This window comes from Lonchura striata, chromosome 21, assembly GCF_050655825.1.
Source record: "Lonchura striata isolate lonStrDom1 chromosome 21, ASM5065582v1, whole genome shotgun sequence".
Classification (NCBI taxonomy): Eukaryota; Metazoa; Chordata; class Aves; order Passeriformes; family Estrildidae; genus Lonchura; species Lonchura striata.
The window spans coordinates 1,626,850-1,647,868 of record NC_140723.1 but is presented as its reverse complement, the minus strand read 5'-3'; the positions used below and the strand labels follow the sequence as shown (position 1 = coordinate 1,647,868).

Genomic DNA, 21,019 nt, shown 5'->3' with positions numbered 1-21,019 from the left:
CCTGGAGCTGTTTGGAGTGTGCCTGACACTGCCCTTACACCACTGCCTCCTGCTGATACTGCCCAGGAGCACTCAGAAAACCAACCACAAATGTCCTTTGGAAAACATTTTAGAAGGACCAGATTTCTGTAACCATCCCCTTCCTTGACCACCCTACATGCATATTTCTCCCGAAAACAAGAGCCACAGTAATCCAGTAATAACCTGGTGTTAAATAGTGGTAACTCATATTTATTACAATTATATACAATCGTATTTTATATTTGAAATCTATACATGATCACACAGACGAGCACACTTGCTTGGTGAAGACAGTGAGACTCAGTTGTTACAAGAATTGCTCTGCTAAGATGCTCTGATGCAGTGAATAGACACCACCATTTCACCAGCTGCAAACACAATGCTGCAAACTGTCAGAGGTTTAAAATTCACTGGATTGTGTACGGCCCAACTGGGGCAAACAAAAAAGACTGGACTGGGCAAGAAGGGCCAGTGGTTAAACCTCAGAACTGGAGCTGCTCTCTATGCTAGAGACACTGCTTTGCTGAAGCAGGTGCCTGTCACTGGAAAGGTACCATTTATGATCATTTCTCTTCTCATTTAGGGAGAAAAAAAGGCTAAAAACCATTGAAAATATTCAGAATTAACCAACTATTTCAGCACCAGATTTCACCCCATTAATTTGTTGATTCATTCATCCATTCAGGGCAGCTATAAATAAAATAGAAGGTGTCAAAAACTGTGAGCTCCTTGTCTTTGGAGGAGGAAGGGTAATAATCGGGATGAGTGGAGTCAACTTCTTCTAAAGCCTTTTACTAGGGAGCAATCATCAACAAAGCCACCTGTTCTCATGGATTTTACTGTGGCCATGACACCTGTACTTGGTCCCTACCAACAGGCCACTCTGATCAATGTAAGCATATGGAGTGGAAATAGCATTCTCTGAACCCCACAGATATTTAGTGTTTTTACATACTAGGTAGTTTCAGCAATTTGGGGCTTGGCATAAATCTTGGAAGTGCCAAGACTGAGATCTGGTGAGGAATCTGAGGTTAAAATGTTCTGGTGGTTTTTTTTCGGTTGGTTGGGATTTCTTTTTGCAACAGAGTATGAAGTAGTTTGAGAAATAAAACAGAGTTATTTTGGGAAACAGAGAACTGGTTTGGGCCTCATGTGGGATTAAAGGCTTGTGAAATCAAGGAGCTCAGGACAGACTGGTTTTTGAAATTGGATAGAAGGGCTCTAGGATACAGCAAGAGGCCAACTGCTTCTGTAGGAGGCGTATCTGTAGCTGTGGTGCACGGTAAGGCCATCGGTCTGCCAGCCCAGCAGTGACCCCAGCTCACTGCTAGGGAAGAAGGGCTGGGCAGGGAGAAGGAGCCACTGCAAGACTGCAAAGCCCTGTGGTGAAACAGGACAACCACGTCGTTCACCGAGCAATCACAACCCTGCTCAAGGCCAATCAAGAGGGAATCACTGCAGGGAATGGTAGCTTTTCTCTCCACAAAATGGGAGAGGCACTGGGGACAGTGCAGCAGGCCGGGGAAGATGTGCAGCAGCAGCAGCAGCCAGGGTGTCTTAGTCAATCTCGTTCTCGTTGCTGGCCCCCTCAGGTCTTCGTAGCTTTTCCACCTGCTCATTAATCTGACCATCCCCTCCTCGCCGGTCCTCAGTCTGGACACCCAGACATTCCTCCTCATCCACATGGCTAACATCATCATCCTCATCGTCCTCTTCCTCCTCCTCATTCCTTTTGGTTTCCCGTTTCTCCTCCTCGCCCTGCACCTCCATCCGCACCTGGCTCGTGACGTCGATGACGGCCTTGGCGGCCTCCTCGGGGCCGAGCAGGTGGCAGCTGACCTTGGAGCCCTCGGGGCTGTGGTTCTCCTTCACTGGGGAGGACGTGGTGGACTCGTTGCTGACCGGGGAGATGTCACTGCTGCTGTTGTGGTTGGCAACAACAGGGTTGGAGGGTGAACTTGGCTTCACGGGGATCTGCCACGACGGGATCTTAGGAGCTGAAGGGGAGGGAGGGAACTGCCTCCTTGGGGAGGACAAGAGGGAAAGAAAAGGAAAGAAAGGGGCTTTTGTTATAAATATTAGAGGGGTTTCATCAAGAATGAAACTGCAAGTCTCCTTGCCATAAATGAGCAAAACCACAGCACTTCACTTCTCCAGAGAGATTTTTAAAGTGCTTTACAAGAACTCAGCAATCGAGCCTGTACACAAGGAAAATATCCCAGCTGGGCAGTCTGAAGCACTAAAACAATCTGATTTGGCCAATTTCACAAAGTAAGCTAGCATTCAGGAACGCTGCCTGTGAAAAGACATGGGTGTCCCCCATGTAAGTAAGACAATCACTAATTAATTGGTAGTGAAAATTCCCACTGGAGCAAGAAGTCAGACACACCAGGTGCTTGAGCCAGGGAATTTCAGCACCTGGCTCTCACCTCCCTGTGATACACCACTGTTGCATTCTGGCTCACTGCAATCCAGAGCCTTTCTCCCAGTTCCAGCATGCACTTTACATGTTTGGGCCAGGCCCTGGCTGCCACAAACTGGTTCAGCTCCTCTGACTTGAATGGAGTCATACCAGCTTGCACCAGCTGGAAGGCTGGCCCTGAGTCCTTGCCAGGTGGATTTTAAGGATATGATACTAGCAGGCTAATGCCCAGTACTAACAGGAGATTCCAAGTGCCAAACAGGACAAATATGAGTGCAAGGGGAGCACTGGTGCCCTCACAGAGTTATCCATCATGAAGGGTAAAGCACAGAAGCATGTCTGATGTAGCACTCCCATGCATCCTTGCCTCTGTATGTGAAAAGTGGGAGTCTGAAGAGGTGTCAGATCAAGGTCTGCAAAGGCCATGTGCCAGGGGGTCCTCATGCCCCTCAGGAGAGCTGGCAAGTGGCACCAACAAGAGCAGAGCAGAGGAGAGCTGGCTGCTCTCCAGCACCGAGTGCTCGCACTCGGCACTGCCTTCCCTGCCTGAGGTGGGAACAGGAGCTGCTCTCCCAGAACTGGGCAGCAGAACTGGGCTGAGCTCACCCCATCCTCTGTGACTGCTCTGCTGTGGCACGATTCCTTTCATCCTGGCTATGCCCTGACCATGAGCAAGGCAGCTGAACTGCACCCAGCAGTGACTTTCTAAAACAGAATACAGGTGCAGATGCAGTCAATTCCTCAAACTAGGTGAGACGCAGCCTGATTGTGGGGGAAGTGCAAACAAAAAGGAAAAATCTTATCAATTCCCTAAGGACTCTGTGATTTAAGGCCAGTTTGAAAAGCATTTTGAGACCTGCAAACAGAAAGTGATAGTGGAGTGCAAAATGGTATTATTAAAATAGCAGTAACAGGATATAGAGGCAGTTCCTGTTGGAAATGCCTTTCCTCTCCATGACTGAGGGAATCCCAGAAAGCAGCACTTCCCCCACAACAGTCTGCTCACATATTGCATCCATACCGGTTCAGGAGAAGTCCTTTTAAAGAGTAGATCTCAGATTTCAATTCATTAATATTCTGCGACTCCAGAATCCAATTGGTGGAAGTTGTGGCCTAGAACGTGAAAAACAAGATATAAAGATCAATATCTGAACTGCAAGATAGTTCACCTATGTCACTTTTTCCTGTGTTGTTCTTCTGCTCCCATGTGGGAATTTTGAGTCCTGTGGATAACATACATCAGCTCCATCACTTAAATCTCTCAGATCTGAGCAAAATAACTTCCACACTAAGAAGTACTTGAACAGATCCCCTCAATGACCAGAAACAATAATTGTCTCAAGGTGCCAAGACTATTCAATATTTGCTTTGTGTTTGGGAGACTAATTCATCTTGTCTCCAGTCTTGCCTCCCAGGCACAACCATTGCTAAAGCATCTCAAGGGACATTTTTTTTTCAGGAGGCCAGCACTTGTGAGAATTCAGGCACAGTTGGGCCAACACTGGATGTCTTCCACCAACATATCAGACAGAGAACAGTACACAGAGAGACAAACCAAATCATCTGGCACTGACCTACTGAATGATTTCTAGAGAAGAACTAGAACTAGAATCCTGAACAGCAGTGGGAGTTGCACTGAATCAGGTCCTTTAGTCCTTCAAGTGACTGAACTTAGCTGAGGCAACAGATTCGAATATTATATATTAACAACTGTTTTAAAACCATTTGCTCATTTCTCCTAAATCATGAGAGAAAGACTCAATTATCTGCATTCTGTGGCATTTAGAGGTGGGCTGATAAATACGTACTTGAAAGTTGCAAAGATTTTCCCTACTTGTTCTTAAGAATTAGATCTATGCTTGAGTTACCAGGTCGTATCTCCAGAAGGGGCTGGACTAGGCACCACCTCTTGGATATTTCAAGGCAATGAGTGCAGTTTTGTGGGGATAAGTAACTCATGGAAGCCTGGTACAGCTGCTGTCAGAATTGCATCAGAATTGCCACAGGATATCAGGCAGAAATTAGACTAAGTAACTGAGGATAACATGCTGCAGACAATACTTTTGGCACTCTTTCTTTTAACCCTTTTGGGAACTTGAGAAATGGGAGTTTTCTAAACACAGATCATGGTCTATGGTTACCCCGTCCTTTTGCTCCAGTAATTCCTGTAGCCATGAGACCAAAGAATACTCATGCCTGGCACGCCCCACAGTAATTTCTGCTAAAAGCCATTAGGAACAATGGTCAGTATCACTGCAGAGATATTTCTAATAAATTCCCCACCAAAGGAAGCTAGAATTGGAATAACTAAAACCTTTTCCTCAGCAGTTCCCATTAGATGTAGCCAGAACTGCTTGTTCCTACTTACTCTTCAACAGACTTGAGCTACTGCAGAGTAACCCTGCAGCCAGCACTGCTCACAGTGACTTCTGGGCTTCAAACCCAAAGGGCTGGGAGAGGCTCAGGCTGTAGTAGCTGTTTTACACAGATGCGTTCCCTCAGGATTCACACTCCCAGCCCTCAGACAGCAAGAATGCAGGAGCCACTGTTCTGGCTTTCTAAGACCTTGAAAGCTACAGCAGCACATTAACAAGGGAGTGATTTCCACTCACTGGCCTGCAAAGGACTCAAATTTCCAAAACACATATGGTGCCAGATGCCTAGGATTTAGAAATAAAATCTGACATCTGGGGCTTTTTAGCCAGTCTCTTTAAAAACAGTTGTAGAAAATTCAAGCCTTGAATTTTTATGTACGTTTTTTAATTACTTAAAGTCCCTCTTTTTAATTTTTTACAGCATGCCAGTAGGAGTTTGAAAAGCAGATATAAAAACTTACATTACAGCTGAGAAAACACAGCTTTTATTCTTTGGTTTGTGGGGTTGCCCAAGTTTTTCTTTGTACACATGAGGTTTAGATATCATAACAATGTGTGCTACCATTTCAGTGCAGGGGGTAGAGAGGGGGGAAGGAAAACTTCTTCAAGACTCTCTAAACCACCAAGACTTATGGCCTTTTTCCTTCTTAAAGCTCAACATGTGTTCTTAATCTTAACACTTAAGACCTGAAAACAGTTTTCCAATTTCCGGACTGGCTCCAGGCCACTGTCAGGCCACAGTTCCCAAGGAAAATTGAAGCAGAGTGTTGTGACCATAAACTGGCTTTCATGGTTGCATTTACAGCTGTGCCACTGAGGGGTTCCTCCTGTACAGTGTGCACAGCATTGAGTCAGCTGTGGCCCACCAGTTACACACCATCAAAGGATCTGCATCAGATTAAAGCCTACTAAAGGGAGAAGATAACTGTTCCTGCTACAGGTAAAGGGCTGTAACCCTGCCTAAAGGACTTGACAGGAAAATCTCCCTGTACAGAGAACACCACAAGATAATTGTGAACAGCCTTAGCCTTGAACAATCCAAGTTTGTGAGTCAAAGGAAGATTTCATCTCCACATGACTGCTTCACATTCACCCTGCCTCACATGTCAACAGTTTCTGGCTGATAGAATGCTTGGGCCAAGGAGTAAAGCACTAATTCTCATTGCCAGAAAGAAAATCAATTTTGGTTAAAAGTGGTTATTTTATTTACACATGTAACAACACAAACTAGTCAGAATTGATGGTTTTATTGCCAAGGTCAAGTCAAGAGTCAAGGGGAATGGGTCACTGTGTGCCATTAACAGGGTTGTAATGGGGCCACCTGTTACACTCAGCTGACCAAAATCATTGAAACAAAAACCCAAATAGTAAGAATGTTTGGCCATTACCTGGATCTGAACAAGTGAATTAAATACAGTCTTTCAAGTGTACGCTTGGCTGAACAGGATGTACAATGTACAGGAGAAATACAAATGTGTAAAATTACATACACAAAAAAATTCTCTGCACAACTGTTTTTGCCTGTTTTGGACAGTGGACTAACTCCACAAAAATTTCATCCCAAATGCAGCACAGAAGATACAGAACTGAGAACAGGGGTCTGAGGCCTCAGACACACGAGCTTCATCCAAAACAGTAAAGCCCTCTCCAAAATCAGGTATATTTCTGTGAGTGCCCAACTCACATCCAGTGCTCTAACCACACCACCCATGAAGAAGTCAGATGCAGAGAAACTGTTTGGGGATATGGTAGAGCTGATGGCTGGGTTGTGAAGCCAATAGGAGCTTTCCATGTGCCCACAAAAGAAGCTATGCATGCTCTAAAACTGAGCGTTCTAAAGGTGAAGAGTTGGAAGTTGGTACCTTAGAAGCAGCCAGTTCTTGGGTGAGCTCTTGGATCTTCTGTTGCTGCTGGATTAGCAGCTCCTGGACAGCTGCTAAGGTTGTCTGTAACTGAGTCACTGCAAGGGAAAAAGCAGAAGAGTTAAACTGAGATGCATCCACATATACACACTCACCCACGCCTTTCCTGCTGTCTAGCTACAAAGATGCCTCTATTCCTACTATATTTAATTTATCTATGCCCGCCTGCTCACTTTAATCCATATGATTTATTTGCACTACGGGTAATCTACCTGCACTGCATCTAACCTCCAGTATTTCTAGTTTATCTTTCCATTGTATAGATGTCTATAGCCCACAGTATATCCGTCTAAAACCTCTCCCTTTTAATTATATTGGTTTATGATTTGTATATCTCCCTGAACTTACACAATGTTTGTATCATTTATCTATCTCGGGGCTCTTGCAGGCAAACACTGAGGCTGACTCCAGTCTGGGAAGAGGCTGCTCTTAGGGCTGACCTCAGGGTATCATGAGAAATGAAAGATGCTTTTCTTCTCACCTTCAATGAAAAGTATAATTAGCATCCTCCATTCTCAACCTACCAGCTCTTTCAACCCCAATATCTTTATAAACTTACTGCTGAAAATCATAGTTTTTTCATCCCAACTGAATATACTTTGCACTTTTTTTTATTTTAAGAGAGGGCCTTGTATTCCTTCACCCCAAAAAACACTGAAGAACTTCTGCTGGACTCCAGCTGTAGAACTTTTTCTACTTTGGCACTTTATCCAAAGCTTCCAGGGAGTAAACAAGCTGATAAAATAAATAAAATTAAAAACTCTATTGGTGTGACAGGTAACAGCTAATCCAGACCATCATTAGGGCTTTGGGTAATGAACAGACACCCTATAGAGTCAATAACATAGAAGGTGGCTAAGGTCAGAGAGGCACAGTAATTACAGACTCTCCTGACCCTTCCTCGGATTTTCAGATGGAAGGTGGGGAGAAACCACCAAAAAAAAAGACCCTGAAAACATCAGAGAAGCAGAAATTAAAAATGAACTTTACAGCCCTCCGAAAGGCTGTCATTTTATTCCCCTTATTAATATTCTGAGGTTGGGAGCCTTTCCGTAAAAACATAATTAATTGAGGCCGTGCCGACAGTAAACAAGCAATTTCAAATTAAACCGAAATGACGGCGGCTTCATTTGCAAATGTGAACAGATTCTCAGAGCAGATAAATGAAGTCACCACATAAAGTGGAGATGGAGGGAGAGAAAAGGGTGGGGGTCTTGGCAGAATGGAGGATACAGGGAGAAAAGCTTTGAGGGTGAATTGATGGAGTCATTAATCTTTACCTGTCTGTGTCACACTGCCACTCATCTCAGAAATGTTCGACTCAATCCTCTGAAGTTGTTTCCTGTCTTCTTTGCCTCCCATGATGAGAGGGACCAGGTATTTCTGCATGAGGATAAAAACTTTTTCAGGAAACAGCGATGTGCAAAGTGCTATTTCTAATCTACCTGAAACATCCTCAAATCCCACCCCCCAAATCTCAGCCCTTATCACAGAGTCGGTGATCATTTATCCACACATCTGGCTGAGAAAAGAAATTCCCTCTACAGCAAGTGTTAAAAGAAGTTGCAGAAGAAGAGTTTTGTGGTTACATTTGTCAGGGTACTGAAAACCAGTTCCTAAGGCTGGACACAGCCACGAAATCTGCCTCATTCCACCCCTGAAGAGGGTGGACTGGATTTAATAAGGTCACAACTCTCCTCTAGCTACCATGGAACCTTCTGCAGCTGCATCCTTGGAACAGAATATGCTTCAATGAGAGCAAAGCAATGGAAATTACCTTATTTCTTCTAGTAGTTTGAGATCCACACCTAAAAACTAGTTTTGTTTGCTTGCCACTTTTTGACTCTGCATTTTCATGTTATGTTCTACATTTCTCAAATATACCAATGGCAGTGCCAGTGAGACCAGAGATGCTTCACTAGCTTGGAACCAACATGAGCATTTGCACACAAGCAGCATAACATGTTTCTTTAAGAGTACAGTGTGGGCGTAGCAAGGAACCTATTACCTTGTAGAGCTGGTGGAATCCAAAGGCAATTCCTGCCATTATGATAGCCAAAGCCCCATAATCTCGCCATCTGGAGCCAGGGGGACCTAAAGTTCAGAATCAAGAAATAATCATAGTCAGAACTGCAGGTGACAACATTTTTGTACATCCATTTTATCAGAGAAAAGAATAACTCTTAACACCCAGTGTGCAGGCCTTTGGCTGAGGACATTTAAACATCTGGCCAGACCTCTGGTACTGACTCTGGCCTTGTAGTGTCACAGGGAGAAAAATTACAGCAGCAATTAAAGCGGGTGCATCAAGCTGTTTTGCCCTACTCTTTCCACTCTGAACCCAGGTAACTGTCTCTGGGGCTGGTAATAGCTAAGGTTAACTCCTCACCTGAATACTCCTCACCTGAATATCGTTCTCCAGTATCACAATTTTTGAAAAAGGGGACAGAACCAGGGACCCAAAACAGTGCAGGAGAAAGGAAGGAAGAAAGGGAGTGTTTCAAGAAAGAAAAGAAATCTATCATGGCAATAAATGGGTTTATAAAAATTGTGTCAGCAATTATGGACCATTTCAATGAGGAAGGATCCAGTGTCTTTCGAGCTTAAATTACAATAGGGACCAAAGCACACATAAAGAGCAGAGAGAAAATATGCAATTAAGTATCTACTGAGAGAGGTAAAGAAGTAGATAAAAGCTTGAGATATTTAACACACAATTGTGCACAGAAGCTTAGAGGCTCCACAGAGGAAAGCAAAGATATGGTATGCCTTGCTCCTTCAGCAGAATCAGAAGATACCTGTAGTTTTCCAGCAGACTTATCCTGTCACCTCCCTCGCAGTTCTGAACGAACCTTGTACTGCCCCCGGTTTTCTTTAATAATAAAGAGGATGCAGGATGATCTGCCTGAAGTGCAATGGCAGGATGTGGGCAGAACTGCCGAGATGGGAGACTGGTGTGGTCTCCAAATCTACAATGACTACAATGTCTCATAAATGCATTATATTCTCCAAAGTCTCAATTTAGGAGGCTTAACTGGCTGAAATAGGTAGCCTCTGATCTTTCTGCTTTGCTCACCTATTGCCATTTTGCTTGTTGCTGAATTCTTCTACAGGCATTTCATTCCAAAAGTTACCCCTAATCCCAGCACTTAGGGTCCAGAGTATTTGGGTCTGACTCTCAGAGCTTCTTGCTACATTTTAGGACACAGCTCCTGAAATTATCCTCTGGCTAGAAATCTGAACAAACTGAGGCATCTCTGTCACAACTGGTGAATAGTGTCACCAGGATTATTTTGGGTTGCTGCAGTTGCAGTTTTGGAGCTTAGGCACATGATCAAATTATCATAACTTTTTAACTTAATGAGTTAACACACGTCAGCTAAGCTGCAGTAACTGGCTGTGTACATGTCAGGATTTGAAATGATCTCTTGCTAATCTTGCTGTGAACCCCAGCCATCTCTCCCACCTTCCCCTCTGTGCTGTGCCCCCACTGTCATTTCTGGTATCTGAAATCTCTTGATTGTCCAGTTCTCTCCCCTGAACTTCTGACTAAAAATACTCTTCTATGACAACGCAATTTGTTGCAGGCTGAGCTGCTGTTGTACAGGGTTAATTATCTCAGGGGTCTGTGAATCCTGCCCATGGCTGTCCTTGATGGGCTGTCCCAAACTCCCTCCCAGCTCCACTGACCTCTGAGCAGGAAGGAGACACACCTGTAGGAATCCATCTGCTTTGCCCTTTCACCTCACTCATCTCTCCCTCCATTCCTTATAATGCTTGAGCTAAGAACATTTTATTGCCCCCTGGTTTTCATTATTAATGAAAAGGGACCAGAATGATCTTTCCTAAAGTTCAGAGAGTCTATAAAGACAAGAAGCTGAAATGCCATTTTACTCATTTTAGAGATGTGTGAAATCTGTCTTGTGACAAAAAGAAAAAAAGTGCAGGGGGTGGAGAGAAGTGAGCAAGCGAGGGATGCAGTAAAGGCTCTGCACTGACCACAGCAACTTCACAGTGTTACAGTGAATGTCACAGCTCTGCCAAAATTCCTCACTCAACCTTTCTTTTCCTCTGCAATTCTCTAATCTAAAGCATGAAGAGAGGCTTAGGAATTTCTCATTTTAAGCTCCATGCTCAATACTGACTGTTTGCATATCCTCAATTTCTCCACTTGTAAAACAAATAAAATCCAGATAAAGTAAAAAAGCACTGACAGCCCAGTTACTTTAGGAAGTGCAGAAGTAACAAAACCATTCTACTAAGAGACCTTCAAAAGTCAAATGGAAGGGACACAGATGTTTTCTCCAGGTATAAATCTGTGGTCTTGCTAAATATATTTAATTTTCCCAGCAGACACTGAGCAAACAATTATGCCTTGTACATCCAACTTAAGGTCAGCTTCACTAGTATTCGGATTTAAAACTGTAGAAACCAATGCTGGAAGAGGTGATTTTTCAAACGAAAACAGTGAACCCATGGAAAGGTGTTGGGGGAAAAAAAAAAAGAAGAGTTTGGATTCTAGTTTAATTGTAAGAGGAAACAGTCTGTATTCTACATACTTCCACATAATGAAGACAAAAAGATGGGAAAAGAAGATCCTAATAATAAGAAAAAAGTCACTGGAGCTGATTTTTAAGCAGGCGTAAAATCTGCACAAATCCCCATAAATGGAGCCTATAAATACCATGGGGAACAACACAGACAATACCTGGATGATAATCATGCAGCTTTGCACACCTTGCTCAGAAACTCCCCTGAGTTTGCTTGTAATTATATGGGTTAGAAAGGTAAAAAACCCAAAAACACAAACAACAAATTAATCATTTAAATATTTAAAGTCAGATTTTTGTCCTCACTGCTGGATTAGTGTATTTCATAGCAGACAGCCCTGTTTTTTTACTGGGGGTTCATTTTAGAGCATGTTTAAACTAGTCAGATTGAGTGATGCTTCCAGCAACTAATCGCATGTCAAATAAAAGATATTTTATGTAATAAATTACTGCTACAAGTAATTCAAATGTCATTTATCAGTTTTATTATCAGTCAGGCAAAGTCTTGTTTCTCTATATTAATCAAATTCAAGCTTTCTTTAAGCTTTTTTTTTAAGCAGTTTTGACACCTCTTGGCAAAAGTACAAACCGGAGAGAAGGAATTACTCCTCTAGAGCAAGAGGAGAAGTAGTAGAGCTGGTATTGACCTCAAATGCTAGAAATTTAATTATTGTCTCTTCCCCAAAGAAATTGTTATACTTTCTCTTCAACCAAACCCAGAAGGGGTTCAGCATACAAGACCTATGCTAATCTGATAGCTTACAAGTTCGTTTTTTTCTTGTAAACTCTTTAAGAATTAGGAAGTATGTATACAAAGTACAGATACTTCCAATAAAACAATAGAACATTAAGTTCAATTGTACAAAAGGAAGTATTTAAGTGGTATGAATTAAAGAAAGAGAACAAATGGTGGTGACAACAGCAGGAGATCAGGGAAGCAGATTCAAAGGGGGTACCCAGGATTTATTGCTGTGACTCACAAGAGTGGGCATCTCACACTTGCAATACTGGCAACATCACCAGCTTGGCTGTTGCTTCATCCCTGCTGAAGAAATGCCTGAGAAGGTTCTGAACCGTTCTGAACTTCTGTACTTGCAACCCACAGTTCCAATGTAATTTTTAAACATGAAGCAGCAACACCTTGTGGGAAGAGGGTGCAGAGAGAAACTAGAAACACAAGCCTGTTTTCAGCACAAAACCCTCCTTACTTTGCGTTTTGTGTAGAGGCGCCAGAACTACTCAAAAAAACAACTTTAAAAGAACCAAAGATATCAAACACAAAGTGGTTCACAGCCTTGAAGACCTAAACTCTAGTGGATCAGATGTTTCTTCACAAGAAACTCAATGTCTTCTTTGGGGAAGGCAAATATAGCTTGCAGTCTTTTTCAATGTAAGCTCTTCAACAGGAGCGCTCCCATCTCCAAGTCAGTGTACAGACTGAGCAGCCTCTCTGTCTCTCTAAGTCATTTAGATATTCTTTCAAACTTCTAATCTAGCAGCATTCCAGCACAGTGTCACAAACACTCTGTGAGATGATAAGCATAACAGATAGACAGAAAAAGTAGTATCTATCTTCCTCTGTACATGGCAACCCTGGGCCAGACTGTGAAAGATAAAGTGGCTTAATAAACTATCACAGAAAAAACTGTCCTGAAGCAGATTTGGACCAATTCAGAAGTATTCATTACAGGATTAGCATCCAAGTGATGCAATAATCTACAGCAAACGACACACCTTGAAGGAGCACTGGGCCACTGCAGAGTCTCATCCATCAGGCCTAGAAAAATTCAGATATTCCTTTTGCAGCTCTGATACCATGGAAAGCACTTATCAGGAAGACAACAAAGATGGATCCATCATTAACACCCACTAAGACTACACCAGTCAAGAACTAGAAGAGGGCATAGATGAGAACTAATCAAAACAAGTATTTTGGTGAAACAAATACCATGTATGTCCAGCTATTTATTCATTTTATGCATCCATTAGAGGTTAAGCTTAAATGGAAGGTCTACTACAAATGGCTAGAGTGGGAAGGAACAATAACTAATGAATTCATTGTCACCCCTTCCCCAATTCTGGGGCTGCTGAAAAGGACTGCCTCACAGGGAAAAGCTTTGGGTTCAAATTATTTAAAAAGCACCAACCAGATCACAAAGCTACAGCACAAGTTTACAATTAGAACCCCTGTGAAGGCTTTTATTTGGTGTTATTTTTAGTCACCTTTGATTTCCAAGCATTACAGAATCATACTTTCAAAATTCTCTTTCAAGCTGTTACTGGGAACATTCTGATGTTGAAATTTTTGTTAAGATTCTTACCTAGCAAGAAGAAAATGGGAGCTGCTGCTTTGAGGAAACCCAAAATAGCAAAAGGAAAACAACCAAAGAGTGATAAAGCTGCCAGGGTTAACAGTGATGACGGTGTTTCCCAGGCTGAACTGCATGCTTCTTCCCTGCTCTACTCATGCTGGTGGAACACTGAAATAAGGGAAGATTAACTCTTCCAGTACTAGGCTGTGGTAAGAGTTATCAGAATGAGCAATGGACAGCACCAAGAGGGATCTGGCCCTGCTTCTACAGCCAGACAGCAGATTTTGCTTTCCTGGCATTTTCTGCAGACTACAGCAGACAGGAATTAGCCCAGGAGGCAGAATTCAGCCCTAGAGATCACCAGCACACACAGTACAACAGCCATAAACATCCCAGTTCTCAGCCCACTATTATCACGGAAGTTTTTTGTCTCAAACTGTGCCAAATCAGAGCAGCTAAAATCTCAAAAAGTAAGTCTAGTATTGTATCCAGCAATAGCAAACCTGTACCATAAACTAATAAACACAGCTCTACGTGGAGTGATACATCAGTCAGTATCTACCATAGAGCTGTTTAAGAGCAGCAACAAAACCCTATTCTTTATACTTGGCAGGTAAGTGAAGTGATTTTCATGTGAGCTGAACAGCTTCTTTTGATGGATTTTTAATGGTGTGTACTTTGGTTTTTATTGTTTGGAGCTTAGATACTTTTTTGCGAGGTTTGTTTTAAAATGCAAATATATATGTAAATTTTGAGTCTACATAGATTATGCTGGGACTCTACAATTTCTTTAAGAGTACATTTTGTACACAAAAATCATGCAATCATATCCACATAGTCTACACAGAATTTCTGCTGTCACTTCAGATTATTTAAGATCAGAGAGAAAAGTTTTCCAAGTTTTAGAAGGGGAGACTGAGTCCCATGTGGACAAAGTGCTTTTCTGATGTCTTACAGTGTGTCAGAATCTAATTTGCATTGACTTTCCACCTTCAGGTCAAGAGGTGTCACAGGCTGGTATGGATGACATTTGTTTGTAGACAGTGATCATTTGTATCTCATTTTCCTTCTGTAACATGATCTTGTCACAGGCATCAACAACCACCAAGTGCATTCAAAGTAACATTTGGTGTCTGATTCTGACAAAAAGTATGTCATCAGCTGAACTGAAATCCAGGACGTGGCACACAAATCTGTGAATGGCTGCAGGAGTCACAGCAGAAAGCAACTGGGAGCAGGTATTTCTCCAAGTGGCACTTACTATAGACCATGGGGTGAGGAGGCTGAGCTGGCACCGGGAGCGTGGAAGGAGCTGGGGACTGCGGCTCATCCGCGCTCGTGCCCGACTGCTGGAAAGCCAGGTCGATTTCTTCATCTGTCAGGCCTGGGGGAGCAGAGGAAATGAAATCACTTTAGCACCTTTACCCACTTTATGCACACATAATTAAATTCTCAAGCCAGGCAGAACCCTTTCAAGCTGCAAAGAATTTTGGCACTGACTTGAGCAGTAATGCCTCCCCAATTTTGGATTCACTGGAATGTCTCCCTCTCTCTTTCTCTGTTGCAATTTAACCTTAAGCGACAGAATATTAGCCTCAACGCTGCTTCCAAATGTGGCTCATTCAATTTCCTTAATTTATCCTTGAGTTTATTGCTGCTTTTGAAGTAGCTTTCTATTGCAATTCTCCATTCTTCCCCCGAAAAAAAGATACCATCAACTGCAAATGTGGCTCATTTTAATCTGTAATGGTGTAAAAAAAAAAAGAGGGGAAAAAACTAACAATAATGCATGAAAACAGACAGGGAAACAAAAAACTAATTATTGGGTTAGACGACTAATTAGTCTAGATCGTTTCCGAAGACGGGAATAATTTGCTTTATTTTATGACAAATGCAGAAATAAAAAGAAAAAAAATCAGGACTGACTGTGATTAGTATGAATGGGACACAGAATGTAAGGAGGAAATAAAACTATAACAAAACAGATCAAAACAAGGCCAAGCCCAACTTTCAGCTGAGCATTGCCCCGGCCCATTGGTGCATGATTAGATTGCCCCAGGGCAGCCTGGTTTTCATTCCACACAGAGCTGGAGGAACACTGCACACATGGTACATGTTGTTGCAGTGACTCCTGCCATCAGGAAATGCCAGGATGACCATCTGTAATTGGCCACAACATATGGAAACTATTTGGCCAACAAGGGGGAAAAGAAAAGCAGCTAAAGATGCACAATGACCAGCATCTCTGAAGAAGGAAGCACAGCTGGATTATTTTTTCCAACGAGAGAAAACATCCTCTAGAAAAAGAATTTACTACTCAGATGGCAATCATGAAGTGGGAGCTGGACAGCTGTGTATCATTTAGTCTCCTGCACAGAAGCACATAAAAACCCAGTGTCCCTGCTACGAGGAACACGTGAAGCGATTTGGGACCTTTCACCATCCATCCAGGGCATGCAAAAACACTCAGAAAGAGGGAAGTGAGAATATGGATTTAACGAAAGAGATTTAGAAGATAAGAGGCACACCACTTGATTCTCGCATGATTCTTGAAGGGACTGAGCACAGTGAGGAAAATGGTATGAACAGGACAGCACAGGGAAAAAAATGGGGGAATACTTTCTCTCCATCACTCCTGCTTGAGATCCATAAAGCACTGCTGATGGATGAAATTCCTGAACTTAATACTTTTAAAACTAGCTTTTTAATATTACAGAGAGGTGCAATATAGAAAATGGTCAGGCCACTGGGCATATTAGCTAAGCTGCAAGAAATTTTTTCAGGATCTTTTACTTCACTGCATACTGGGGGGTCTAGACAGAATAATCTGTAGCACAAACAATATTTCCAGAAATAAATAGACAAGTCTGTCTCAGAACTGTTACTTAAGAGCATAAGCACTAACACAGTGCTTGTAGTATTCAGAAGGCTTTATAACTATTAACAGATCTTCCTTCTATTCCCGTGAGTGTGTGAGAAACTGTGAGTTCCTGTGAGACACTATTCATCTACTCCACCGAGCATTACAGAAAAGTTCAGTGACTTCTCTAACAACAAAATGCTGTCAGCGTAAGAAACAGTGTCAGAAATCGAAAGTTCCTGATCTTTGGTCCTGCAATCCTACAGAATCACCCTGTGACTTGTATTTGATGCATGGCTCAAATAGTAAGGAACCAGAAACACACAAAACAAGACTTGCAGTGAGAGTAGTAAGAGGCAAATAAACACAACTCACAAAAGCAGTATTTACAGTGTCTAATACACATTAAAAAGCAAAGTCCAATCACAAAGAAACTGCTTTAGCCAGCTACTAATTATCCAATGTAGAACCCATAAACAGATGCCAACACTGCAGATCACCAGCAACTACTGAATTTCATAAAGATGGAGACAACATTAGTTGCTGGCTTCAAATGTGGCATTTTGTTCTATTTCCATGCAAATCTGATAATATTTAACACTGAGAAACATCAGATCTTCATTCTGCAAAAAGGGCGGAAAACAATGTCAGTTGTTTCATAAACATACCATATTCTCATCCTGTTTGAGAAAAAAGCTAAAATCTTTTGCAAATAAAATGCAGTTCTAAGATTACTTGCCAACCAGGGACAAGTATCAGTGTTTCCATTTAAACCTTGCTGTGCTGTGAAGAAGCTGATGTGAATGATAAAATGATAGGATGCCTTTCACACTGCAATTCTTGGTTTGAGTAGTGCAAATTAGAATTGTTACTACTACCCTGGACTATTCTGCTGCCTTGTGAAGTGGTCTTGCCCATGGTACTAGTGGCAATAAACAAAAGAACATCACAACTACATCCCTTCTTAATTATCAGAGGAGAAGACTGGGTTTGGCTGGAAAACCTCTTCTTTCATCTGGACGAGATGCTTTTAAGGCATTGTGATCTTGGCCTCAAGATCAAGCGAGTCCTGGAGCTGATTCCTTAAGCATATATATAGATTATATATAATCCACAGTGGACACTCAGTAATGACAAGTCATCTCTGCACTCAGAAATAACCTGTCTTCATGCTGGTCATTTCTCACACACAGTAACAAAAATGGACAAGATTTCTAAGGCTCTCCTCAGGCAATTATAGCTAACTTCATCACATTTCCTTTTGCAATGTTTTTTTTTCACCACCTATATATGCACACAGTATGAATTTTCCATGCCCAAATTATTAAATTTGGATATATTAATTACATACAAAAGCGTGAATTTCTAAACCAGATCTAAGTGTCACCTGTTTCAGTATCTCATCTTGCTTTATTTTATCACAGTCCTATCACTGCACTACCTGAAAAAGTATACATGTTCATTCATTGTTCTTTTCTAGCAGGAAACTGGCAACCCAAAAATAATACCACTGCCCTTGGATGCAAAAGCAGTGTCACAGAAAATGGGGCTTTGTGTCTAGTGTAGCTCTCAAACAGGTATCTCAAGAAAATCACCTCCGTTGAACAGTGGAATTGCTCTAAATCCACTTTCCAACACTTTGGAAAACAAACATTTCCGTTGTTCTGCGGCTGCAGTAAGATCAAGTCCATGCAGAATGCAAAAGGTTAAAAGGAACAATAAAGGAAACTGCCAATTGTAAGTGAATTATATTTGGCTTTGAAAGCTGAGCCACGGCTATATTATAAAAGGCATCTCTTTGCGTTGTTTACCATCACCCTGACTAATGCAGACCTTTTTTTTGTTTTAAATAATCTCATGCAAATTAGACACACACTTCCTTCCAGTTGATTGCTATCTGCAAGGAATAATCTAACCGCAGAGGGTACTGAGCAAGGACTGAGCTGAGGAGAAGGATGCACGGAAACTGTCTTCAGAGCCCCACAGAATGCAAACCTGTTCCCTTCCCCCAGCCATCCCTCTACAGCACCACAGCCATTGCAAGGAATTAGTCATAATTTTCACAAAGTTTTAAAAATTCCTTTTCAGGCTTCAGGGTGTTGATTTGAATAATCCAGCACCCGTGATTGTTTTGCTCTCAAAGGCTCTTGCTGACCCTCTGTTTTGATTGTCACTGCTGCCACTCAATTTGCAGGCATCACTCAGCCTCTGTAAGCTGTAGTCAAACACAGACCAAGTCAGAGGATGAAATGCGCTGTCAAAAGCATCTCTTAGTGCCTGCACCTCGGGTGTTGCATAAAGAGCTCTCTTGTACAAGAACTTTTAAGACTTGACTGTCTGTTTATGTCCTTTTAAATTATCTCTAACTATTTAAGGACCTTATGTACACCAAAATACTGCTCCTCTTATGCTCACTCTGAAGTAGAGGAGTACTTACAGTACTGTTACCCGTATTTCAAAGATGAGGGAGAGGTGAGATATATGGACATGAGAAGTGCTCCAAGGTCAGAACTGAACCTCTGGCAGACAGAAAATAAAACTCAGGAGAAGTTTTACCTATTTTCTGTCAAAACACAGTAGCAATAATTGCAATGTAAAACCCTTCCACGAACTTAACTAGATGAGCCATTGCTTTTTCTTCTTCTGACACAGGCTCTGGCGTATTAGTGACAACCCTCTTCTCGTCCTAGGCACTGAAAATGTATTTTTTTTCATTATATTCCTCCTTACATTGCTCAGTCCAGTAATTCATACAAGATTTTCACAACCTGAAGGCTACATTAGTTTTGAGGAGACAATTCTGTTTAGGTGAAATTAAGAATTCTGCCATAATAAGGAAAGGTGGTGGGAAAAAATCCATTTCTTTGTGGGTTTCCAAAGCCAGCTTTATTACAGCTCTAGGAGACCACCCTGAAGCAACCCCCCACCCACCCTTCAGCAGGGACAAAAGGCAGGAGAGGGTGTGGGGCAGGGGGTGGCAGCTGCTGGCTTTTTCCCACACACTTTCTATTAAGGTAAAAAACAAAGTAGGACAGGACAACTTGTGTAGCTACAACAAACTGTGCGACCACCTGAAGTCGGTGCCTCCATCCCATGACTAAAAGGAAGATCTGCTGGTCGGCACCCTGAAATGACATTACACTTCTGTTCCTGGAAGCCACTGAGTCAACTCTGCTCAGAAAGAATATGGCCACATTTTAAAAGAATCATCATAAAATCCTTCTGGGATCTGATCCAGACTAATGATTCCACCTGTTCAGTCAGTTACATGCAGTGCTGGGTGACTGTTATCAAATCTGTCTCCTACGTTCTACTCTGTGCTTAGCTGAATGTATTTCAAGAAGGTCAAAAAGGCAAAGTCTCCTGATCCGTTTTCTTTCACACACAGTCATTCATGAGGTTGAGCCCAACCCAGTATTTGAACAAAACCTAAGGTTTCAGAAACATCACTCTGATTTTTTTCCCCTCAATTTACACTGAGACACTGCATTTGAATGTAATCCTGCTACTGCACTTCCAGCTGAAACTTTAGTAAAGGAACCCACACATCAAAGGAACATGGACTGGTCTCAACTGTCAGGCTGAGAAATTCAGAAATAAAGTAATTTGAAAAGTTGCTGAAAGAGCTTTGAATTCTTACAGCTCTATTCATCTACAAGACTGTTAATTATGCAAGTGCAATCTTTTAGAAACATGATACACTTTAACCCATCAGGGTGACTAAGCAGCAATCAGAACTGATAAGGTGCTCTAACCTCATCTGCACAGCACTGAAATAAGGAAGGAAAATCAGACTAACAGAACAATGCTAGGAATTACACAGTGAGTCAGCCAGGAATGAAAAGGTTAAAATAAAAAGTATTTTGGCATAACAAGTATAAGTAAATAAATAAATAAATAAATACAGCAGCAGTTTCTCTTCCTAGCTAAGCTTTTTGGAGTCTATAATAAAATGAAGTGTAATGGAGGAGAGGAGGGCAATGTCAGAGGGTGAGGGTTTGGGAGAGAGGTTGTTAAGTATCTCCCTCTCCTCAGCTGTGTTTACTCCATTTACAGGATCCCGGGTGATTGATAGACAGACAAAAGAAAAGCAAGCAGATAGTAACCCCCCTCTGGGAGCACCAGCAAAGGGGATAACTCCTGACATCATCTAGAGCCCCAAACTCTCCTTAGCCACTTGTAATTAAAGACAGAGCAAGATATGCAAACCAGAGAAAAAGTAAAAGAGGATTTTTTTTTATTATTATTTATTATTAACATTTTGTTGGAACAGTAGAGTGCAATAAGGACTCTCAGAGCCGTTAAAAGTCGTCGGGTGACCTGCAGACCCCTATTTCCCAGAGCCTTGTATAAAATTGAATTTTTTAAACATAAATTACACGTAATGACGACACTGTAAAAACTAACAGTAATGGAAAGCTGTGCTGTATTTCATTAGCCTGTATTATTCCGTGCCACCTGATCCAGCCGGGCCTTGTTTATGAGTTAGTGTGTTAGCAGATGCCGATGGAAGCATTTGCTTCGACCTTGCTCTTCTCATTGGGGCATGAAATTACG

At 42.0% G+C, this 21,019-nt stretch overlaps 1 protein-coding gene across 3 annotated transcripts in view; it reads right to left on the bottom strand.

Annotated features, from left to right (window-relative positions):
* Positions 1-205: 205 nt before the first annotated feature.
* PEX14 (peroxisomal biogenesis factor 14) overlaps positions 206-21,019 on the bottom strand; it is a 68,316-nt gene continuing 47,502 nt past the window's right edge. For all 3 annotated transcript variants that reach the window (XM_021529829.2, XM_021529830.3, XM_085558403.1), the window contains 6 exons: positions 14,864-14,986; positions 8,749-8,834; positions 8,021-8,123; positions 6,681-6,778; positions 3,465-3,556; positions 206-2,044 (listed from right to left, as the gene is read on the bottom strand). In XM_021529829.2, coding sequence (XP_021385504.2) covers positions 1,579-2,044; positions 3,465-3,556; positions 6,681-6,778; positions 8,021-8,123; positions 8,749-8,834; positions 14,864-14,986 — 968 coding nt within the window. In that variant the 3' untranslated portion in view covers positions 206-1,578. The remainder of the gene's footprint in view (positions 2,045-3,464; positions 3,557-6,680; positions 6,779-8,020; positions 8,124-8,748; positions 8,835-14,863; positions 14,987-21,019) is intronic.